Raw genomic sequence first — 25,953 nt, 5'->3', positions numbered from 1 at the left:
GTTTCTCATGAAATACAACTTTTATATATGATAACCTTTTATGATTACCTTTTAATGTGTGATGTTTTTATGACAGTTTATGTCTTCCTGTCGAATGAGGGTTTCAGTTTTGCGGGACTCATTTTTATGAATGAATGAATGAATGAATGAATGAATGAATCATTGCATTTATTTTTTTTTCACATTTTTTTTTTTACACTTTTCTGAACACACAAAGTGCTTTACAGTGATGAGTTGGAACTCACCTCACCCACCACCAATGTGTAGCACCCACCTGGGTGATACACGGCAGCCATTTTGTGGCAGAACGCTCACCACGCATTAGCTAACGTGGAGAGGGAGAGAACATTTTTTAGCCAATTAAATCAGGGGATGATTAAGTTGCAAGTTTTAGAGAGCTTTAATGACCACAGTGAGCCAAGACCTTGGCTTAATGTCTCATCCGAAAGAATGTAAATACGTAAACCAGTGGTCTCCAACCCTGGTCCTGGAGAGCTACAGGGTCTGCTGGTTTTTGTGTTTTCACCTTAAAATCAGCACCCAGTTGAGACCCAAGACACCAGGTGAGTTGAGTTAACTGTGTAATCAACTGCTCTGATTGATTCATGAAGTGAAGAGCCACTATGAAAACCAGCAGACCCTGCAGCTCTCCAGGACCAGGGTTGGAGACCACTGACGTAAAGTGTGCCGTGGAAAAAGGTTTGGAAACGCTGCTCTATGGAATGTGCAGAGCCTCGTTCCGAGGTCTGCTATTCCAGTGAATGGAGATCCTTCTGAAAGTACTGGAATGACCCCAGTGCTGGCTAGCTGCTGAAAGTGGCAGCAATCCCTCTGGAGGTAACTAGGCAATCTGCCCCTTGTGGCTAATTAAGTCAAAATGTTATCCGTATATTCTCATCATCATGCCTCTCCTGCACGTATGTACACTGACCACAGCATCAATTATGCTCCTTCTCTGACACACACACGCACATGCAAACACACACAGGAACACACTCACACACACAGGTAAAATAAAGAGTTTCTGTACGAAAATCCGAGAGTCTCATGACAAGTGTGCACTTTAATCCAATTTACATTTTAATGACAACATCAGTATTCTGTAAAAGTCTGATGTATTATGTGTCCCCACAAGTGTGTGAGTGAATGGTGTGCCCTGCGACAGATTGGCGGCCTGTCCAGGGTGTAATCCTGCCTCTTGCCCAATGCATGCTTGGAATAGGCTCCAGGTATAGATAACTCGCAAGGATGAAAAGAATGTACTGAGAGACTATTGTCAGTAAGCTAAAAAGGAGGTTGCTTTGAAAAATGTTTTTTTGTTAATTTCAGCCTGAAAAATTCTTATATTTGCAAAGAAATGTGAAAAGAGAGTTGATTCTGCAATAAGTGCAAATGAAAGGGGAAAGGTATAAAAGACGGAGCATGGGTAAAATTACCATTCAAGTAATTGCAACAGGGCCATTTTCAGTAAGTTTCCAAATAACCTAGATTTTGGTTTTTAATTTCTGTTTGGGAAGAGTTTTTTTATTACAAGTACCTGAGAGCAATACCATGGCAACCATAAATAAATATGAAAAAGAACCACACAGGCCATAAAGATAAAGATGAAAATAAGTTCCTATCTCACAGAATAGAGTATTAAGGGTATTTTGCTGTGTTATAAAATCTATCTTGCATGTTGTCTCCATTTTATTTCACATGCAGCAGAGGGGAAGAGTACACGTGAGACGTGAAATTTAACCTTCATGACATTTCATCTAATCATACCCAAAGGAACACTCAGGCTTCAGTATTCATATCAAATTCCTTATATTGTCCAACAGATTATTTTGCACATGTTACAAGATGTTACCAGCAAAATAAGCAAGCAATATTATAAAAGTGATTAATTTACATTTTTAATCAGCACCTTAAGTCTTTAACTCTGACATTACCTCATTATAGCTACAGTCAGATCTCCGATTTTTAATAATCTTATTGTGTGGCCTCTCTCGTTTAATTATTTTGATGTGCCATCACTTCATCATTGCCGTTTCTTGTCAAAACACTGCAAATGTTTTGTATTCATGCACAGACAGAACAAAAATTATACTCCTTTTGCAGTGAAAACATAAATTGTGCATTGAGAAGCATGAGATTATGCAGACTTTTACGCGGCCAAATCCAGTAATTAAATTCTAATTCACATTAATCTCCCTCTAAATTCCATCAATTCCTTTCCAAGACCAATTCACCAAATTCCATTTTCATTCACTTTCTCTCAATTCCAATTCAGAGTAAACTTAACAAACACAAATCTAATTCAGTACTTTCTCCACTGCTATTCTTTCGATCCCCTTAAATTCCTCATCTGACGTCCCCTAATTCTGAGGCACTGTGGCTCAGTGGAGAACATCGGCTAAATTCATCGCTTAATTTAAATGACCGTGTTCTACCCAATTGATTCTCCAGGTCTTTGTTCTGTTCCGACAGGACTAGTGTTTTTCTTCCCACTGGGGAGTTTTTATTTTATTTATTTATTTTTTTACCTCAGTTGTTTGCTTTTTGGGGTTTCAGGCCTGGTTTTTGATTTTGTAAAGCTTCTTCCTGACAGCGTCTCTCTTTGCTGGTCTCTCTGCAGGTGCAGTTCCAGCTCAGTCAGAATGCTCCTCTCTCCCACAAACAGCCAGAATACATCCATCTCACGCCTCCCCTCATCTCCCTCTACTGGCTACCGATTGTGGCCCAAATAAAAATACGGTTCTCTTGTCCTGGGCTAGGGTGCAGCAAGAGGAACAGCAGGATCCTCTTACCTGCAATCTATTTCCGAACCTTACACTCCTGCCAGGCCTTCCCACTACACAACAATTTGGCACCTCACGGTCCCCGCCCTGAAGAGGCCTTCTCTCAACGGGCCTCATTCAGGAAACATGCGTACAATCACATTTTATCGTGAAAACTGTGTGTAAGAACGTTTCAAAGAACACCTCGGCATTCATCATTTTTTTTCTAATCTGTATTTGTTCATGGCTGTGTTTGTTCATCCTCATGCTAATCACATGAACGGAATTGCGCAAACAATTCAGTATTCATCATCTCATACACCTGGAATAGGCACAAAAACAAAGGTCTGCACATGTGTCCCATTATTGGTTTTTCATAGGAACATTTTTCAGAATAAAAGTAAGAATAATTTTTGTGAATGAGGCCTAATGTCTTCTCTACTCAATTCTGGCCCACCATGGGGTGAAATGAGCTCCCACCCCCACAATTATGACCATGTGACGGCCCATATTCCAATGTAGACAGAAAGGTCACCTATTTAAAGTACACCTTGGCTCACCTTAAGCTCAACTCAGAACATTTCACACGCTAGCCTTACCTATGATAAATCTAAAACGATATCCTGTAACCCTTCCTTAACCCATTAGCCACCTATTAACCTATTAAGTAAATTAAGTAAATTCTCTATTTCCCTCTGTACTGAATATTTTGTCGTAAGACTATGAATTGACTACTATGTGAGGTCGTAACTATGATGACTTTGCATCAACGGCGTTCGTGGTCAAATCATTTGTGCATGTGCTTATCTATTCCACTGACCTGAACAAGAGCCAGTGTGAATAGAAATGTATTTGTGCTTACAAAGAAAATCTCTCTTGGACACAAGGCCTTGCTGCACTACAAACAAAACACATTTCTACACTTACCAGCAATTCACACACAAAACCCCCTCAGAATGTCAGTCAACAATTTGTTCATTCTTGAACAGAGTGCCAGGCTCAAGTCAGATGCGAGTGGCCAAACTCTCAATTTTGATCTCATCTGACCATAACATGCGTTGCACGTGTGTGAGCATATTATATACACACACACTGCATACAATCCATCATTGATTGACATGACAAATGATCTCTAGTAACTAGCCTACATAAAAAGGAATCTAAATTACTGATATGCTAATGCTTTGTATTATGTTTTATGCGACGTATTATATAATTGTAGGTCCCTGAGTAATTAATATCCATTCCTTTCAGAGAGAACATTTAAAATGGGAAAGAAAACCACTCCAAGATATCACCTTGTTCAGGCAGAGATGACTGGTGTACTTGCTGTTCCAGCTCAAAAGGCTGTTACAGTATTTCAACTTGGCAACGTTTTCTCACCAGACCTGCTTCTGATAGCTTGGTTTGCTGGGTGTGTCTCACAAGAAATGGTAAACAAGATTCATGACGTCAGTGCAATTATTACAAATCTACTTTTGTGCTTGAATAAGGCTCTCTTCCAGAGTGGTCGATTAGATCCGTTTGATCACAGAAAAAAAAAAAACGGTTTAATTGAAATCTGGAGACCCTGTAGCATATGCAGTGGTGAGCACGACTGTGTGTCGGTTTATGTATGAAAGTGTATGGCTGTGCTCTCCCCTGTCCTTAAAAGCACATTAGAATGTGCATATATGCACACAAATGCGTATTTGTATATTTGTAAGTCTCTATGATTGTGTTTGTGTGCATGTCTGCATGTGTGTATTAAAACAACCCCACCCCATCCACAAAAAATGCTTGTGAGAACACGTACATAAAAAATGATTCATTTATATGTTGACATACATTTCCAAATATAAAGCGTTGCTGTAAAGCCCATAAATACTTGTCGAGAATCTGGGTGACAAAGTATTCAATTGGGAACATTTGTTTTCATAATTAAAGAAACTCCTAGAGAAATAACCCCAAATTAATCACATTGCAAAATATACTTTCAGGTCTCCCATATAGCCTAAATTGTAAAGTGTAATCCACATATTAACAGAGCATCTACAGTGTATCTTTCGCAATGAAAAGCCGGGAGTGGACAGTGGTACTGTTCACTCGACTGGCAGAAGTGTGTCCAAGAGAGAGAAAGAGAAAAAAACCCACACAGATTTTTACCGCGCGCAGCACGTATGAAAAATATGCTTGCAGATTCGCCCAGAGCGTTTGACTCTCATTCAGAGGAGACGTGTAGCGAAGTGGAGCGAAGCAAATCCCGTTGGAGCAACAACACCAACGCTGCGCGCAAACACAAGAGAGGTTACAGTCATTCAGGACGTGAGACGGAGGGTCCGAAGAGAACTGGTGTACAATATAACGCATAACATGCCAATTGCTACTTATTCTGTCGCTTCTACGATCACTTATCTTTGGACTGTTGCTTGGTGGAATTAGCATAAATCGGATCATTGACGTGCCGTCACTTAGAGACTCTGAGAAGACCATTTCCTAGATCCTGGTAGCTTGTCTTCAGGAAACGATTGACTCCTCGTTACCTTACGCACGAATATATCGCTACCAACTAAATCTAGGAAATAATTCCAAGGACAAATTTATAAGGTAAGTTTCAGTTTTTATGATTACCATTTACAACAGAATGCAGACTGCAAACGAAAAAGAGTAAATTGTTCAGTCTTTTCCTACTATACTTGTGACGGCTTAGGCGACAGCTTTCCATAGTGATTTTATGTTTGTGCCAATTATTAAATGTCACTTATCTGTATCTGAAACAAGGAATACGCTGTAGGGTAGGCTATATGTGTGCGCGTGTGTGTGACAATTAATAGACAATTAATCTAACATATTAAATTTGTAAAAACACCATTGACTAACTTTTTGAAAACAAAATAAGTAGCCAATTTATTATACAGTGCCGTGAAAAAGTGTTTACCCCCTTCCTGATTTCCTCTATTATTGCATATTTGTCCCACTGAAAGGTTTCAGATCTTAGTTTAGAACAATATCTCTCAGATCTTTAGACACCTGAGTAAACACTAAAGTATTTTCTCCCTTCCTGATTTCCTCTGTTATTGCATATGTCGCACTGAATAGTTTCAGTTCTTTAGACAAGATCTTTCAGATCTTTAGGTACCCGAGTAGGCACAAAACACATTTTAAAAATTATTATTTCATTTATTTAATTAAAAAAGCTATCAAACACCCATAACACCATGTGAAAAAGTATTTTCACCCTTAGTTACTCAGTCACCCAATTAAACAAATTGAATGCCACGATAAAAGGAAATTCCTGTTAAGATGAGTTAAACAGGTGTTGAAATATATTAACCTGGAAAGGGTTACAAGGCCATTTCTAAAGCTCTGGGACTCCATCGTACCACAGTAAGAGCCATTATCTTCAAATGGAGAACACTTGGAACAGTGGTGTATCTTCCCAGGAGTGGCTGGCCTGGCAAAATTTCTCAAAGGGTGCAGTGACAACTCATCCAGGAAGTCACATAAAATCCCAGAAGAACATCAAAAAAACTGTATGCCTCTCTAGCCTCAGCAAAGGTCAGTGTTCATGCCTCCACAATTAGAAAGAGACTGGAAAAAAATGGGATTCATGGGCGAATAGCAAGGTGGAAACAACTGTGAATCAAGAGAAAAATCAATGCTTGTCTCACCTTTTGAAAAAAGCACCTGGACGATCCCAAAACATTTTATGATAATGTTCTATGTACAGCTGAGTCAAAAGTGGAACTTTTTGGATGACCCGAGTCCCATTATATCTGGTGCAATACAGCATTTCACAGTAAGAACATCAAGCAGTCAAACATGGTGGTAGTGTGATGGCGTGGAGATGCTTTGCTGCCTTGGGACCTGGACGATTTATCATTATTGAAGGAACCGTCAATTTGTCTAAATTACAGTAGTTTTGCAAAGTGGGCTAAAATTCCTCCACAGTGATGTGAAAGATTGGTATCAAATTATACAAAGCATTTGGTAGCAGTTATCACTGCTAAAGGTGTTGTAACCAGTTATTGAGTTTAAGGCAGAACATTCATTTTCACATGGGTGATAAATAACCTTTTTCGTTAAATAAATGAAATAATAATTTTAAAAAATGCGTTTCATGCCTACTCAGGTTCCCTTTGTCTAATAGTTTTGTCTTAAGATCTGAAACCATTCAGTATGAAAAATGTGCTATAATAGAGGAATCCGTTCAAATAATCATTCACAGCACTGCATCATGGGATCTTTAATAACTCTGATTACATTTAAATATAAAAAACATCTAGATTTCCAACACCCTAATTTCAGAACATCCTAATTTAAGAATTTGTGTTGCAGTGTAGTAGCGCCATCTCCAAGGGTTCTACAGAACAAAGTCCAGAGAGTTACCATAGAGTAACACGTACATTTTGCGGCTCACCTGGTTTTACTGCCACTTTGATAATAAAAGATAAGCGTTATTTATGACTGGCTTCATGGGGCTTCCACCCATTTTGTTGTGCCCGACACGTAATCTGTCCTTTAATGACCTTCAGGGTTTAAAAATTAAAAAAAATTTTTTTTTTTACGAATTACGATTATACTGATTCATGTTTGATTCAATTTTCTGCAGCCATTATCGTCACCAGAGTTATTAAGAGACCAGTTAATTACAAGTGGTATGCATTGCAGTTCGTAATTAACCATGACCTTTGAGTGCCCTGATGCCAAAAGGGCATATTTCTGCACCAGCGCCAAGCTTGCTGATCACATGAGAGACCTCAGGATTGGGAGAAAACAAGCCACAGCAGTCTGGCTGCCATTTTCCTGCCTGGTCTATCGCAGTTCAGCTGACTGCACCATTGTCCCTTCCCAATGGCATGTACTTTGCTGGTGTTGGGGGGGGGGGGGGGGGGAGGAGGAGAATTGGGCTAGCGGCATTGATGTTCTATGTGCTATTTTGAGGATTGAATTAGCTACTGCCACTGCAGTTTTACCTGTCAAAAGATTACAATTGTCTTGCTGCGTGTTCTGCAATACTATTTTGGTTCCCATGGTAACAGAAGGCCACAGGATGTCCTGGTCTTTACACTTATAGTGCGCAGGAAAGAGGAGGGGGGGGGGGGGGGGGTGGGTGGTGGCAGGGTCTTGTTGGTTTACTTGATGAATCGCATTTCTATTGGAGCTCCTCAGCAGTCCTAACCTGCGTGTCCGCACAGAACCACTCATCCTTCACCTTCCCTTGTATCTTATTCAGCCCAGCACTGCTTCTCTTCAGCACCAAACATCACACTGTATATATATATATATATATATATATATATATGTATGTACAGTTGAGGTCAAAAGTTTCCATACACCTGCAAAGCAAATTTATTTCATGGCAGTTTTGAGGTTCCAATTGTTTCTACAAGTCTTATTTTTCTTTGATGGAATGATTGGAGCTTAAACTTGTTTGTCACAAAAAAAAACATTCATGAAATTTGGTTTTGTAATATATTTATTGTGAGTTTTCTGAAACAAAAATATACAAACAGGTTCAGAAATAAACATACAGCGCTTCTAATATTTGGTTGCATGACCTTTAGCCATCTTAACCTCAAGTAGACGCTTTTGGTAGCCATCCACAAGTTTCTGGCAAGCTTGTGGTTGAATCTTGGACCACTCCTCTTGACAAAATTGGTACAGTTCGACTAAATTTGTTGGCTTCCTGATACGGACTTGTCTCTTCAGCAGTGTCCACATGTTCTCGATGGGGTTGAGGTCGGGACTCTGTGAAGGCCATTCTAAAACCTTAATTCTAGCCTGGTTTAGCCATTCCTTCACCACTTTTGAGGTGTGTTTGGGGTCATTGTCTTGTTGGAAGACCCAGCTGCATCCAAGACCCAACTTTCTAGCAGATGGTTTCAGGTTGTCCTCAAGGATTTTGAGGTAATCCTCCTTTTTCATGATTCTGTCTATTTTTTGTAATGCACCAGTTCCACTGGCAGCAAAACATCCCCAGAGCATAATACTACCACCCCTGTGCTTGACGGTAGGGATGGTGTTCTTGGGGTTGAAGGCCTCACCTTGTTCCCTCCAAACATATCTCTGGTCATTGTGGCCAAATAACTCAATTTTTGTCTCATCTGACCACAGGACCTTCCCCCAGAAGGTTGTATTTTTGTCCATGTGGTCATTTGTAAACTTGAGTCGAGCCTTAAGGTGCTGGTTCTGGAGCAAGGGCTTCCTTCTTGCACAGCAGCCTCTCAGACCATGGCGATGTAAAACACGTTTGACTGTGGACTTTGATATCTGTATTCCATCAGCATGCAATTCATTGCAGATCTGCTTCTTGGTGATTCTTGGTTGCATCTTGACCAGCCTGACCAATTTTCTCTCAGCAGCAGGGGAGAGCTTGCGTTTTCTTCCTGTTCGTGGCAGTGACACAACCACTCCATGCACTTTAAACTTAGAAATAATGGTTTGCACAGTAGATCTTGGTACCTGTAACAGCTTCGCAATGGCTCCGAGTGACTTTCCTGACTTGTTCAAGTCAATGATATGCTTTTTCAGATCCATGCTGAGCTCTTTTGACCTTCCCATTGTAGTGCAGGCTGTTGTGACTAACGAGCCCTTTTTAAATTGCCTCAGAGAAGTCATCAGCTGTAGTCAATCATGATCACTCACAAGGAGTTAAGGGGCCATGCCACGAAGGAAATTTGATTGTCACAACTTTCTACATCATCAAAATAGATAATTTAAGTTGCTGTATGTTTATTTCTGAACCTGTTTGTATATTTTTGTTTTCAGAGAACTCACAATAAATATATTACAAAACCAAATTTCATGAATGTTTTTTGTGACAAACAAGTATACGATCCAATCATTCCATCAAAGAAAAATAAGACTTGTAGAAATAATTGGAACCTCAAAACTGCCATGAAATAAATTTGCTTTGCAGGTGTATGGAAACTTTTGATCTCAACTGTATATGTGTGTGTGTGTGTGTGTGTGTGTGTGGAGAAAACGCACACACGGGTTGGGGTCGCCATGGAAATTGGTCTCCATGCTAATGTGTTTCCCTGTTCTGAAAATGAGACGAGTCTTATCAGACGGTGACGACGGGGGAAATGCTGCCCGATTTCAAGGTTCAGGACTTTAAACCGGCCCCTTATCGTCCCAGTACACAATCTGACGGCACAGTCCTTTTCTTTTTCCTCGCGGGATTATCTGTATCTCCACATGTGGCCAAAGTACACCCGGTGCAAAGCAAAGTTTTCATATCATGTTTTTATTTCTCGGAAGCACGTGCAGTGAGAGTGAGAGAGAGAGAGAGGGGGGGGGGGGGGGGGGAAGAGAGACACCGAGAAAGGATTGAGAGAAAAGAATGGGAGAAAGTAGAGGGGAGAGAGAGGGAGCGTAAAAGAGATAGATAGATAAAATTATTATAGAATTATTTAGCACTCACGTGTCCATGTTTAGCATGGATTTTGGTGTGGAAGTTCTGTAGCTTGGCACACTAAAATATGCCAGTCTTGCATGTACTGTTTAGCTTTAATTTCACAAATGTGAAAGATAGGTCTCCTTCAGTAATACCTGTCTGGTGAACTATAGCAGTGTTTCCCAACCTTTTTCCTTCCGCGGCACACTTTCCAAATTTACAGAATCTCATGGCACACCACTCTCGAAAGCATAAAAAATAAACACCCTGCAAGCGACGTACTGACGTTGATGTGACGTGCCAGCAGCAGGCCTAAATGATCTTTTGGGGTTTTAATTAAGCGATATGCATTTTAATGACATTTATTTTGGCTTTTGTGAATGGGATGTGTTCATTTAAGTTTTTTTAAATTCATTTGAACATTAAAAATTTTTTTAAAGGATTTTTCGCACGGCGCGCCTGACCTCGCCTGATGGCACACCAGGGTGCCGCGGCACACCGGTTGGGAAACGCTGAACTATAGTACACGGTTTTGTGATTATATGATCATGACCTGTTCCTTGATTAAGATTTAACTGTTATTTTTGGGAAACTGGTCATGGAGTTGGTGTGAAGCGGTGAAAGTGTAGAGTATTTTTCTTTCTTGTCCTTTTTGTGTACGTGTGTGCGCGCGTGTGTGTGGGTGTGTGTGTATGTGTATGTGTGCATGTTATGTGTGTATGCGTATATGTATCCTGTGAATGGAACATGAAGGAGAAAAACACCTGTTTCACAGATTGCCAGGCAGACACTCACTGCCCCACAAACCCTGAAAGCAGAGGGCATTTAAACTAAAGTGGATTGGCAAGATTACACTGAGGCGATTGCACAGGTTCTCTGCGCTGATTGTGGCACACATTTCTTGAGTGCCCTTCAAGTATTTAGATACTGAAACTGAGATTCTCAAAAGACGGGACGTCACACAGTCATGCACAGAACTGATAATCTCATGCGTTTGAATCTGGATTAGACGATTCCTAATTAATTTTTTAATGTCCGTGCAAAAACATAGTTCATGTGACGCAGACCATTAATTGGCTACAAAATGTGATACACAGGATTCATTCAGGATTCAAAGAATTGAAATTGATCAAATGAGACAACATTTCAGGAGGGAAGTCTTCCTGGAATGCCTTTCTCCCGCATAAAAAAAATTAATATCTCACCAAAATAAATGCTTTTCTGACTCAACTCATCACTGAGAGGTTGTAATTAGCAGTAATTTGAGGAATGCTGGGTCTGGATTATTGTGGTGTGATTGAAGTAAGCAGTTCTCTAAGACCATGATTACTAAGACCATGATTAATGAATTAGCTGAATTAGGTGTCATGCAGGGCAACCCAGAGCTTTTGATTGCAATAGGATTATTTGTTCAAGACAAAATAGCTAAACAAAATAGACAAAACAGAGAAGAAAGTAGTATCCTTGTGTTTGCAAGGCATGGGATGTTAAATGCATAGCAATCAAACCTTTTTTACAATTTATGCTCTTCTATAAATATTTTAATGAATCATTATTGAATAATCTGGATTATAATCCACACACAGAGGGAATTGTATTGCATATTTAAATTGTGCTGCCAAAAAATAATTTCTAAACTTCGGAGCTGATAATCTTCCTAGATGTCTGGAAGTGCAGTTAGTCCCTAGAGGGTAAAGTATAGTCCTAATAGAGACAGCATTTGAGTTTTAATAATATAATGCTATGAGAGGATCTAAATAAAATGGTCATGCAACTTATAGGAGGATGCCTATTGATGAAATACTCTTATGAATCAATGCGATATGCAGACCAGTTTGTGAATTAATTCATTAAAAAAAAAAAAGATTAACAAACCATTAGTTGAAGTCGGGACAATGCAGCAACAAACCAAGATGTCCTGAATATTTTGTTTCAGGCTTGAATTCTGTTAGTCTAGAACTGTTGTCTTAGCTTTGTTCATAATCACATGGTAGCTTTGTTTCGACACTCATCTGCAATATTAACAGTATTTTTTATTTTTATGAAAGTTATTTGTTATGCTGTTCTAAGGATTACAACTCTCTTCCGGGCCATCCTTTGTTATGCCCTTTACCCCAATTACAGATTTACATCTCCTATACCTCCGGAGGTCAAACACAGACGGTCGATTAGCTTAGTGGACAAGCTGACTTCAGTTAGCAGAAATCCAAAATGCGTGTTTATTATTATTGGCTTATTTCTCACAGACCGTGTTGTAGATGTACTTGGAAGAGCTGGTGTAGGTGCGTGGAGCTGGTACTGGATGCTAGTCAAGAAGAAAGAATTGGATTGTGCTTTAAAATAATGAAGTATTGGTATTTGCTATATTTGAGGATTATGTTGTATATGATTGCACATCATTACTGAGGTAAGACACCGTATTTTACTGTGCTCACAATTTCACTTTATTGTCATTAGTTTAATGGACTAATTTTAAAACAGTCATTTGGGTTTTATCACAGCATATAACAACGTGTTCACTGTTTGCATTTGCTACTAACTAGGCCTTACTAAGTGCTGCTGCAAGTGCACTTGATGAACATAAAATTACCTGTAAAACTGGAGCCAAATATATATTATCTGAGCTTGAGCATGCTGCCATAGAAAATAATCAATTTTATATATATATGACCAACAGCTTCCTATATATATATATATTGCAATTATCTATTATGCAATACTGGTGATGCGAGTATACAATCCCTTCACACTAACGTGAGTGTTATCGTAAACAGGAGCTATAAAAACAAATTTGCTGAACACTAACCAGTGGGTTCGTATATTTTATTGCTGTGCGGTCATGTTTTGGATCTACAAGCGAGGAGCCTTTAAAATGAAGAAGACGTACCTTTATCATAATAGACAGTTATGTGGAACATAGTTAAGGGCAATAATAGGGGGAAGACATGCTTCTTATAAAGACTATATGTGCCTATTTAGAAGTGCTTGTTTTTCTGTTAATGCGGAAATAGTTAACCTTAGGGCACCCCATGCAGGTATTAGTTCATTACTTTGTACAAAATATACGGCTAGGGTGACATCCTGGTCACATTAATTGTCAGAATAGTACAAGGGATTGGGCCAAATGAGAAGCCATTCGCTTTGTCTAGTGTAATTAAACACTCATCCAAATGCACTCGGAATTCTGGAAAATTGGCCAATGTAAGACGGCAGATAGCAGGGGCTCGAGGAGGAGCAGGGAAGAATGACTACAGGATGCAAAGTAAAGCTTTTTGTGTTTGGCACTGATGAATGATGCTTTAAGAGGTGCTTTGGGGAATGCCTGAATGTCCTGAAAGCAGAGCTGAATGCTGATTGGACCAGGACCTTTTTCGAGGGGGCAGCAGAGACTGGCTTGCGTGGATGAGTTTAGAGAGAGCGGGAGGGGAATGAAAGGCCTGTAAGGACAACTGGTTCAAAACCCTTTAACCCTTTAAGGTGAACGATCATAAATATGGGTTTAGAATGTTCTTAACTGAACATTCTGGTGCTGATGTAACAATCACTACTGGGAATTGAAAAAAATTAAGTTCTAGAACACTGACTTGAAATAAAAAAAAAAAAACCCTACTCTTGAAAGGTTTATGGTGTCAGATCGCTGATGTACATTGATTCTTAACTGAACATTCTAATGCTGATGTAATAACCACAACTGCTAAATGAGTTCCAGTACACTGCCAATGCATTTTGAAAAAGCATTACAAAAAACCCACTCTTCAGAAGGTTAAGAGATTCTTGATCCCCTTAGAAAAGAATAATCAGTTTGGAACTTGGCCCCTCCATCTTTTGCCTCATATTAAGAATATTACCCCCACAGTACTGTCCAACCCTTTCTCATTCTTCCCTTTCTTTCTGATTCCCAAATGCACATGGTCTGCTGTCATGTCCCGTTCAAAGAAGGTACAAAGTCTGTTGGAAGAAAACGCCTGTTGCTCTCCTGTTTTTTAAGCTTTCAAAGCTCTTGGTTCAAATATATCGACTCAAACAAACAACCCAAACTGCATTTTCTGCAGACTGTCTATTGAAAGCAGTTCAGCCAACAGCATAAGAACACATGCATATTCTTGCAAAACACAGGAGAATATAAAAATTATATTTAAATGGTGTAAATTATATTGAACTGCATATATTGAAATGTTTATTTTTGAAATGTCAGATGTTATTATTATTCTGTTGATGCTATGATGGAGGTGTTATTGTACCAAATGTTTCCAGAGCACTCTTCAAACTGATCTGGTTGAAAGTACGAAGAAGCATTACGTTTTAAGTGGTCGTTTTTCTTTTATGGTCGGGGGGCACTTTTAACTGCTGTAACGAACCCTTTTGTGAATATGGCCACATCAATGATTTTATTTTCTACTTGTGTCACACAGATCAGGCTTGGAAAAGCCCAAGTATGATGCCATTGTCCGAAAAACGAAACATACATCAGCTTTTCTTTTGTTCAGCGCAAGTAGCCGAGGAGGATTGCTAGTTGGTTTACCTGTCAGGGTTCCCTTAAGGGTACATTTTGCTTCTCCCTTGGTGATGATTCATGGAGTATTGGCTTTTCTCCTGCACACAATGGCAAATATATTATCCTCTTGGAAAGGGACTGTGAGAGCCCCAGGCGTCTGATTGTTATTGCCTTACAACTGCGGTTATTACCTACCATCAGAGAAACGGGCGAAGAAGTCTACACATGTATTTAACTCTCGATATAGCTCATTTTACTGATGGGACTCACCATATATAACCTGCAGCCTGACAGCTGTGAATTTGTGCCTGGACACTGTCCATAGCCTAGAGTATATAGGCAGTATATGCAGTTAAATGCGATAGTATTGGGACAGTGACATATTTTTTTTTTTTGTTCTGGCTCTGTAATCCAGCACATTGGTTTAGAGATACAGCAAACCGATGAATATGCAATTATAGGGCAGACTGTCTGCTTTAATTTGAGTTTATTTGCATTTATATATTGGAGAATTCCTACACCCTATGTGGTTGTAAACACCTTCAAATTTAAAGATGACAGTCTGCTCCGTGACCTCATATTAATGGTTTTATTTCAAAATCAATGAGTTGGAGTACAGAGCCAAACAACAAAACATCGTGTCGCTGTCCTAATACTTTTGCATTTTCTGTATACTGGCATATACAGTACTTCTCTTCCTGGTGCAATCTCCCCGTTTTAACCTGGCAGTGTAAGCAGTGTACGTGTAATGTTACACTGAGCACAATTAGTTTTTTTTCCCCCCATGGGGTCCTGTCATGTCGCTTAAGGGCAGAAAACTGGGCAGGCCCATTTCATTCATGCTGCGCTCCCTCTCTGCTCACGTACGTTCTGTGTGTGTGCGTGCGGTCATGCTGCAGGCTCATGCATTCCAGCTGTGCTCACTGTAACCAAAAACGCAAACCTGTGCAAACCTGACTATCATGCTATGGGAGCCAATTATAGTGTACATTCACACTGGCACAGTTATGCATGTACTGGCAAGTACAATAAAAACTACTAATGTGCTACTAATACACACACACACACACACATTCACGCATGCGCATACGTGTAAACACAGACACACGCGCGCGCACACAAACGCACACACACGCACACACATTCACGCATGCGTATACGTGTAAACACACACACACAAACGCACACACGCACACACACATGCACACACACACACGCACACATGCACACATGCACATACACACACGCGCACACACACACACACACAAACGCACACACGCACACACACATGCACACACACACACGCACACATGCACACATGCACACACACACACGCGCGCACACACACACACACACACACACACACACACACACACACACACACATCCTCTCTGGTTGTTGTTCTCAATGAGATTCGTCCCCATAGACGCGGCAGCCTATTGTGGGATCTCATTCACCCACATCAGCGAGAATATTAGCCTAAATGTGAGGTGAACGCAAACGAACACAAATCCAGTCACGCAGCAGCGGAGCTGCGCCCAGTGCCTTTGATCTCTATCCTGTGACCCGTCCCATGACTTTGCTGGATGTTCCACCGCATTAACCCTTTGAAGAGTAGGTTTTCTGGAATGATTTCTTTCTAAATTCTAATTCTAATTACCAGTAGTGATTCAGCTGAGAAGGTTCTATTCATATATTTGCTATGTCACACCTTAAAGGGTTAAGAACTCATCTTGCGAAAAGAGGACAAAGGGGTGGGAACATGATGGAAGAAAAGACGAGAGGAGTGACAGAGAAGAAGAGAGAAAAATGGAAGAAACTAGAGGAAGAGAGAGAGAGAGAGAGAGAGAGGAGAAATTAAACAAACTGTCTGATCTGGATTCAATTAGAATGATCATAAAATATTATGTAGACTGCATGGAATAATATTTTTCAGAGAAATCAGTCCTTTGGTTACCCCCAAATGACTTAAAATGCTGTACCAAAATTTATAATCCTCCAAATGAAAAAGTACAGGATTTAAATATTTTCTCTGGTTCTAGGTGCTGCTCTAAAGGAATTGCTGTGGAATATTTGCCATATCATAGCACATGGTGGCCAGTTCTTACTAGCCGCTTCTTACATTCTGCCCATCGTGTTCTGCTAAAGGCTTTCAACGCCAGTACCCTCCTTTAGTTAATCTGACAGCCAGAACCTGGAATGAACTGCACAAAAAAAACAAAACCCTGAAACTGGATAAACCTGTCTTCATATCAGCTTTCTTACTAATACGTGCAACTGTTTTGCAAGCCAGTAACATGACTAATCAGAGGGTTAGCTCATGTTTGTTTCTGCTGCCATATGTTTTAAATGCTTGTTTCACCCAGCTCCCCCCCCCCCCCGATTCTAATCTGACTCAAATCTGCACCTGTGTGTTTTTGTATTGTGTTCCATTGCCTGATGCTGATGCCAGTCACCTGTTTGTACGCAGTGTGTTTGCTACCTGCTTCTTACCCATCTGTTAATTGTTTTTGTCATGTCGTGTATATGTGTGTGTGTGTGTGTATGCGTGTGTGTGTTACAGAGGAAGAGTTTAGTACTTTTGATGTCTTGTCTGTAGGATTAAAGCTTTTGCCCTAAAGAGGCTGTCTGCCTCTTGCCAAGTTGTTTTTGTCTTTGTAATTTGCTCTTAATTGATCTGCCTGATTAATAATGGTTAAATAAATAAATATTTTAGATAGGTTTCTGATGGCCTACTGGCTTTGCAAGAACAGCTGAGAAAGTTACTGAGAAAGTAACTTCCGTTTTATTAAGCTAGTCTGTTAATGTTTAATGTGTAACCAGTTTTGCATAAACATATATCTATGGACAGTAACCAGAGGTGGAAAGTCCAAGGGTCTTAGTGTAAAAGTTCCATATGTTGCTTCCATCCATAAACTCAGCCAGCTGATGTCACTAATTAGTTCTACCCTCTGGCTGAAGAATTGGGCTAAATAGCAAATCCAGGTGATTGGAACAAAATACTGGGGAGGATTTCGACTTTCTGAACCTGGATTTTCCACTACAAATTCTGTATTTTACCAATTACAACTACAGGAAAACCATGACGCTACCATGGTTTTTATGTATAATTTTCTTTTGTTAAATTTGTCATATCCAATTCCGCCCAAATCTGGAATGTCCAATTTGTGAACTACTGTATGCACAAGCGTGCTCGTACACGGCCCCGGATACCCGCTTGGGAGAGCGAAGACAAACTGCGGTTCTCCTCCGAAACATGGGGCTGACGCACACCGCTTCTTTTCACGGCACAGTTGTGGGCAGGTGCATGCGCAGGGCAGGGGCGGAGGAGAACACCCAATCATACACGAGCACAGAGTGCAAACCGGCCAGCAGGAGCAATGGACGCTATACAGTATACCTTCCTACAGACTGTATACCTCCCATGTACCCTGAAAGACGCAAAGCCAAATATGCCCTGCTCCTGTGGGGCTGCAGGCCACAGTCTGATCCAAGATCTGACCCGAGACCGTGGTGCTCGCTCATGCAAGTGGCGCTTTTACCTAGTGCGCTACCCAGCAGCCCAGGTGCCAGGGTTTAAATGGAGTTACTGTGATATTGAATATATTGGTAACTGCAATAACCTCAGTTAATCTGCAGCAACGGAAGGGTGCGGGTACTGCTATTGCAGTGAAAATGCTTCGATGCAATAAGTAATAAATCCTCTCATGCTGCTAGCACAGTGGTCTCCAACCGTGGTCCTGGAGAGCTACAGGGTCTGCTGGTTTTTGTTTTCACCTTAAAATCAGCACCCAATTGAGACTCAAGACACCAGGTGAGTTGAGTTAACTGTGTAATCGCCTGCTCTAATTGATTCATGAAGTGCAGAGTCACTATGAAAGCCAGCAGACCCTGTAGCTCTCCAGGACCACGGTTGGAGACCACTGTGCTAGCAGGTTCTGAGCTAATGGTGAACCTGGCTGCCTGTCATGTGATTAGCTGCCACAGCCTCACTGAACAAATGGGATCTGTTCTGGACCAGCACTAGAGAGGATCAAAGGCTGCTTCAGTTCAGATGAATTGTGGGTGGGATTGGAATTGAGGAGAAGGGGGGGGGGGTTTGCTGAATTTATATTTGCTCTGCTGAATTTGTACTCTCTCAATGTTCTCAATTCTTTTTTGTACTGAGAATGCAATCCAATTTGTCATGCCCACAAAGCTCCTAGAGAGAGAGAGAGAGAGAGGGGGGGGGGGGGGGGAGAAAGAAAGAGAAAGAGAGAGAGAGAGACAGGAAATGATAAAGGAAAAGGAGAACAGAGTGTGGAGTTAACTTGTTTTTTTCCCCCCCAGTTTTAGGGATGCTGTGGTCTCTGTTCCTGTTTGCTCTGGTGGTGGAAGTCACCTCACACGGCCGGAACACAACACGCTCTCCGGAACGCACCACTGAACGGGCCACCTTACAAATCTGGGGGGCGTCACACCGCAGGGAACAAGGCAAGTGGTGCTCACACATTCATTTCCAAACATACAGAACATGAGGGCAGCACAAAGGTCAAGGGCCCCAAGAGAGCTGCAGTGCAACAGGAGCAGCGTCTCAGGCGGTGTGCAGGGGCAGTTACAGTATCGGCTGATCTTGCTGTTCTTTGGCTCCATCACGGCTGCTGTTTCCCATCACGTCCCCCGCGGTTTGAGGCCGCTGTGCGGAGGGTTAGAGCGGGATCCTGGGTTCCATTGCTAAGGACACGACTGAAATTGGAAAACGGTCAAAGGACGACCGGATGGACGGCAGACTGATGAAAGAGCAGGCAGTAGCAGTAATGTGGGAGGTAGTCGTCGGATAGGCGCAATCTGATTAAATCCCCTTGTGATTTAGAAGCTGGGTCTGACCTTCTTGGCAGTTGGTTTCGGTTTGTTCACATAAAATGTCCAAAGGCTGCAGGGAAAAGAAAACAAGAGGCTCTTGTTTGGAACACTGAGGCCCTGGAGACGAAGCCAGCCTTGGATCCAATGTGAAATCTACACAGAACACGGCGAAGGATAGCACTCGTGACTGCAGGACGACGGCGAACTTGGACGCAGCCAATCGTAGCCGGTTCCCCTTTTGGAAGGACAGCCCACATCATGCACATATTGGACCTGACTGTTCGTTTCTAACGTGCTTCTCTAAGGTTTAAATAAAGAATGGAAAGAAAGTATGGAGGATTCATGTAACCGTCTGGACTGCTATGACATGTGCTACCCAGGCGTTAAAATTTGTCAATAAGGTGTTTGTAACCAACACTTAGAAAATGTGTTGAACACTTGTCAAAACCTACTAGGCAAGACGATTAGCCAACCAGGCTGCATGCCTTCCCTTGGACTTTCACTGATGAGCAGTTTATAATGCAGTGAAACTTTAATTATATTAATTGCGCCTTGTTGTCAAGGAATGTGAAGGTTCCAAGCCAACTCTGTAGACGACCAGCTGGAACACATGAAAATCCCTTGAGAAATGACTGATGTCCTTCACATATGGTGTCATTGGCACTCGTATGGAATATTATGGGGGAATATTGCTCTTTCGGTCTCGCCCCATTGGTGATGCGTTGGGCACGAGGACCCACAATGGTTATTTATCTTTGTCTCCAGTGTGCTGTGGCTGTGAGTCTATTGACTGTCACGAGGTGCTGCTGCCGAGTCTAAAGAGCCCTTTTCACTGCCCGATGGTGGAACAAATTCAATTTTGGAACAAAATTGGGTTACTGCATTGCAACCGAGAGGCATGTTCATGAGGTTTGTGAAAAGTTTGGGCTCCAAGCTGACCAAGCTCAGATCCTCCATCAACACCCCTGCCTCAGTCCACTTCTCACCCAAGCGTGCCCATGCTGTGGTGTGGTTTATACCCTTTTTCCTTTTCTTTTTTTAACCATCAATGGCTACGTTTACATGCACACCAATACCCAGATTATTGGGAATCAGTTTATGCTGGTAGTACACCCGGACATAAGTAATGCAATTACTCCAAAAGCATTTAATGTGGAGGGCATCCATAACAATTCACAGAAGGCTCCTGACTGAAAACAGCTTAATGGACCAAATAGCTTCCCCAGATACAGTAATACATGAGCAGACTGATGAATTGTTTATTTATGAATTCACTAATGGCTGAATGAAAATGTTACTGATTCCCTATTTCTACAGATAACCCATCGCTGCTCCTCCGGCCTCAGATCCACTACTGCCGATCGCCTAACATGGAGACTTTCACCTGCTGGTGGCATTTCCCTGACAACGGTTCCCGTGGCAACGAAAACATCACCTACACGCTGACCTACTCTGTGGGGTAAGGGAGAATGTGACACCCTCGGACCAGCAGGGCGTCAGAGCAGATGAACCGGGATGTGTCTGGGGGATTGTCTTGCGTCTGGCAGACACTTGTCACTCGAGCTCGGGTGCCTCGTGTTGTCTGAACTGCTACATCTCACTTAACGCGACGAGCAACCAATCAAACTGCAGCACTGATTCAGCCATGTCCAGAGTAGCAAGAAAGCTCATGCACAGTGCTAGCCCAACAGATGAGATTCTCCTGTAGTGATATAAATTCTATTATTATTTACGAAGGAATTCAGTGTAGTTAAGTACAGTAAATGGCTCTTACCATTGAACAATTCTGTCACCAAAACAATGTTGTTTCTCAAACAAACTTTTATAAAAAATTCTTGTTTTCGTGTTTTATCTTCACTATTCCATATAATACATTTTTGCAGAGAGAAACTGTGTTTATATAAAGGTGACCAAGACAGTAAAACCTGTCGGGGAAGTGAGGATTAAGTGAAAATAAGTTTAATTTTCTGAATCCAGCGGTTTCAAGCAGTTAACACCCTCATCTAATGTCCGGCACTCTGAATGCCGAACACAAGTGCATCAACAGTTAAAACCCCTCACTTATCTGACATGTAAAATAAACTTAGTCGATTTAATTTGTTAATTGTCAAGAAAGACATTAATAATAAATTAAATCACCAAATTTGTTGATAGGCAGAGCAATCTGTTGGATCAACTGTTATCAAATGTAGAACTCGCAACAAGATTAAAATTGAGAAATGTATTAAGTTACAACAAATATTAATGTCTAATCTAAAAACGAGGTTCAACTACTTTAAAAAAAGAAAATGTTACATATATGGGCAAGTAACTATCACAAAAGAAATGAATGAAAGAAAACACCAAACCACTGCTTTTTTCTTTGCAAGATCAGACAGTTGAATATTTCAAAAAGCCAGGGATGAAAATGTAAAATTGAGCTGTAAAACAAAAATTTAAGATCTTGCGTGCACCTAACACCACACAACACAACACCAGGCCCAGTTGCAAAGTGGAATCCTCCAAACTGCAGATTTTCCACCCCAGAATGGCCACCGTGACAAACGTTAAGCACCCAAGAGCTACTTTATTCCTCCTGACTCTGACTCTAACTCCAACTCCAATTCTCACCCTTAATCCAACACTCTAACTAACTAGATAAAGAAAACTCTCAATTCGTAAGCAGTTCCACGAGGGAGGGGGGCACGGTTGGGGGGGGGGGGGGGGGAGGGTCAACCTGGCAGCGCCGATTCGGTGAGGTGTGAAATGTTGGGGTGCAGTTGCAGACCGGGTACTGTCTTTAGTAAATTTCCCGTGTTAAATTGGCCTTACGTTTTTGGACGCAGGACTAAGCACTATGATATTATCATCAAGGAATTCTTGATTTTAAGCCCTTCATAAAAAGATCAGAAATGACCTGGAGGTAACCCAGCTCAGATCTCAAAAAAAGAAACATGGAAGTTTTTCAACTGCTGCTGACAAAAGATGGATTTTCATAGGCAAATAATTGATCATTTTGGCAGCTGTGATCTCCACTTTAAGAGTATGCAAAGTGTGGCCTTTTTTTTCCAATTTTTTTTTCCAACTTTATATCCACCTTAAGGCAAAATATTTTCCATGTAACAAAAACAAATTGTACCATGTTGGTTTCTGCTTTTAACTAAAACTAACTCTGAAAATGGAGATTTCAACTACCAGGACTCAACAACCATTATCAGCATAGACATTAAGATTTTCACTCAATGATTTCAATTAAATTTCTTTTAACGTCCTTTAGCCAGCTGGGGCTCTGTGTCCACAGTTTGGGTGATACAGTTTCCTGTATCTCTTCTGGAGGGTGGCAAAGTCATAAATCTTTCAAGAGACAGGAAACTCTTCAGGGCACTGCAGGTTTATTTACATTTAAACAACTTCCAGCATGTCCCTAATTTCCCCAAACGCATTACTTTGATGTTTGTAATGGGGAGGGGGGAACAGATAGACAAGGAGGAAACAGATAACGTAACTGTAGCCACACAGAGAAAGTTTGCCAGATCAATTTACATTGCCTGCTTCTTAAAGGCGGTAGTCTAAAAACTAGATATCCAACAAACCTGTTTATGAAAACTTGCTAATTTGACTGGGATCTTTCCAACATCAAAGTCGCATTTCAGCAAAAAATGAATACCAACCTTTTTTTTTTCCCCCAAAAAAACTATATTGGGAATTATAATCCAAATTTTATCTTTCCAATGAAAACAATTCTCAATCCATTTCCGAGTTTGTTCCTCCAGATAAAATTTAATATTTTAATATCCACCTATTTAATTATTGATTGTAGGACATCTAAAGCAAGTTCAGTGTACACAAGTCATAATAAACTGGCTTTTGATAATAATGTTTCACCATTTAAAGATGCATCACTTAACAGCCATGAATCAGATAAAATGTAAAAAAAATCATTTGTTTGATTCATTTATCTTAATCCTCAGATATGTTGTTACAACTTCTTTAATAGGTATTTCATAAATATTATCCACCTTACAGACATTCAGAGGAAGCAGTTCGATATTCAAATATACTGATTGAATTTTGGACCTTCAAGCTATTTCTTATAAAAATTGTATTATCTCCAGCAAGTTTACAGCATTTCAATTATTTATCTTGATTCCCCTAAAGGTGTCTTTCTCTAAATGAAGGGCCATTGTTTGAGTGACTAATAAAAAAAGAAAAGGCAGTTTAATACAGGTATTGAAATCACTAGCTCTTGAAATCACTATATCTACTTTTAATCACATTTTTAAAAGTTACCAAAACTTTCAGTGAAAATAGGAAAGATTTTTTCATCGTTGTTTATTAAAATGATTGGTCTCCAGTTTTCTATAAGTAAAAGATCGTTATTGGGTTTTGTTATTAGTGTGATCAAGGCTTGAGTTAGAGAAGCAGGTAATTTACCCAATTAAATAGCTTCCTTGAAAACCAAAAGTATGGATAACTCATCTTGGAAAGCTAGTGCTAAACGTGTTCATTAGTTTAGCAATATCCTTAAAATAGTAAATGAGCTTTGCCAGAGATTGTTTGATAAAAGGTATGATAGCAGGAGCGGATACAATGGATGACTGCATGATGCCATTCAGTAGCGCTAGCTTAGCATTTTACAACATCTGTTGCACACTTTGTGGCACAGGTCCTAACTCAAATAAAATGAGAAGCTGCATGCTGTGGTTTTTTTGTTGTGAAATTGTTCAGTACCAAAAGTGGAACACCATGTCAAAACCGCTTTAATTAGTTGCCACGCCTCGATTCACCATGTAGGCAGGCGAGTTTTTTTTTCCAGCTTAAAGAAGAAAAAATGTGATCGTTGTTATCAGGGCTTAAGTAGTGCCCTTAATTAAGTTTCCAATTCTAATTACAATTAATTATTTTCAGCCAGTAACACGCTGAGCCCTCCTTTGTAGCCAAATTACCCACAATCCATAGCGTGGCCATTCACAATGAATGAAAGTTTGGCTCATTGTTGCTACCATTCATTTCTATGGAGCGTGACAGCTAATGCTAGCACCTGACCAGCCTCTGCTAAAACTGTCTCTGACTCTTCTCCCTCTCCTGTGTTCCAGGAACGGGCCCAAGAAGGAGTGTCCAGACTATGTGACGGGCGGGGCCAATAGCTGCTATTTCGACAGCCGTCACACACAGGTGTGGGAGATTTACTGCATGAGCGTGGTGGCGCACGGCAGACATGGAAACTACACATCTGAAGATCACTGCCTGGATGTGGCTGACATCGGTATGACCTCCAAGCGGGAATGGGGGGCGTTCCATATATATCCCTTTAATCCCTTCCCGTCTGTCCCATGGGGCTGCTGGTTGGAATGTCATGTTATTGAAATTATATTAGATATTTATATATAGTTAAGACTTAAGTAATGCAGCCCATGAAAGGCAAACATCTGCTTCTGTTTTTAGTTTGTGGCATCACAGTGGAATTTCTGTCAAATGATTGGCTTTTTAAAAAATTCTTATTTTCAGTATCTAGTGCTTCAATGCTGCCCTCTGCTGGTGATCGTGTTGAGTGTAAACGTTGTTTTGTCTCCATTGAAATTTCTGGGATATTTAAAAATTTTACTGGGGAATTTTGTTTTAGTAAAAGAGGTAACATGATATAAAACGAAAGTGAAAGAATGTTTAAAAAAAGTTTAAGCAATGTTATAAAGTTAAATTTTACTTAGAATTTCAAAGCTCTAACCAAAAGTTCTGTTTTAATTTGTCTTGAAGTGTATACATCAATTGAGAATAAAATAGGGGAAAGCAATCAGTGTGCAAAAACCTATCAATTCCCATAAATTACCAAAAATTCCAGGTAATTCTCATAAATTTTCATGAATTGTTCCCACAATTGTGCAACCCTCGTCACTCACCCATACATGGTCTTCGATAGAGGCTTCTGGTCTGTCTGGACCAACATTTGCCCTGCTTATCCTGCTCACCACCTTCATGTCTTACTTTGACTGTCTGTCTTTCATTTAGCCTTCCCAGATGGTCTGTTCCTCTTTCTATCCCCCTTTTCTGAGGATGTGCCCCTTTTACTGTTCCCCCTCTGACAGAGCCCCTCCATTTACCCCTTTAAGGTAATTAGAATGTTCTTAACTGAACATTCTAATGCGGATATAACAATCGCTGCTGGCAATTGAAAGTAATGGAGTTGAAGAACACTGAACACAGAATTTTGAAAGACTAAAAACTACTTTTCAGAGGGTTAAGCAATCTCTCCCGGTCCATTTATCCACAGTGGAGACAGACCCGCCCTTCAACCTCACCTACTGGCTGACCAACAGCAGCGAGGAGGGGGCTGGGCGCTCGGCGATGGTGTCTTGGCTGTACCCAAACGCCGAAGACGTGCACTCGGGCTGGGTGACTCTCGTCTTCGAGCTGCAGTACCGCCGCCAGTCCGAGCCTCACAACTGGAAGGTGGAGTCTCTCGTTTCAGGCCCTTCTGGACAAAAAGAGAAATGTAG

General features: G+C 40.8%; 1 protein-coding gene and 1 long non-coding RNA gene across 3 annotated transcripts in view; one reads left to right on the top strand and one right to left on the bottom strand.

Annotated features, from left to right (window-relative positions):
- LOC118213929 overlaps positions 1 to 25,953 on the bottom strand; it is a 33,899-nt gene that overhangs the window by 7,716 nt on the left and 230 nt on the right. Inside the window, exon 2 of the long non-coding RNA XR_004762553.1 lies at positions 25,756 to 25,931. This is a non-coding gene — a long non-coding RNA (uncharacterized LOC118213929). The remainder of the gene's footprint in view (positions 1 to 25,755; positions 25,932 to 25,953) is intronic.
- Positions 4,862 to 25,953, top strand: part of LOC118213928 (prolactin receptor-like) — a 28,245-nt gene continuing 7,153 nt past the window's right edge. For both annotated transcript variants that reach the window (XM_035393186.1, XM_035393185.1), the window contains exons 1-5: positions 4,862 to 5,348; positions 18,968 to 19,111; positions 20,798 to 20,939; positions 24,556 to 24,725; positions 25,728 to 25,906. In XM_035393186.1, coding sequence (XP_035249077.1) covers positions 18,976 to 19,111; positions 20,798 to 20,939; positions 24,556 to 24,725; positions 25,728 to 25,906 — 627 coding nt within the window. In that variant the 5' untranslated portion in view covers positions 4,862 to 5,348; positions 18,968 to 18,975. The remainder of the gene's footprint in view (positions 5,349 to 18,967; positions 19,112 to 20,797; positions 20,940 to 24,555; positions 24,726 to 25,727; positions 25,907 to 25,953) is intronic.

Source organism: Anguilla anguilla, chromosome 15 (genome assembly GCF_013347855.1).
Source record: "Anguilla anguilla isolate fAngAng1 chromosome 15, fAngAng1.pri, whole genome shotgun sequence".
Lineage (NCBI taxonomy): Eukaryota > Metazoa > Chordata > Actinopteri > Anguilliformes > Anguillidae > Anguilla > Anguilla anguilla.
Note: the sequence above shows the minus strand (reverse complement) of the source record. Positions and strands in the feature narration are given on the sequence as shown.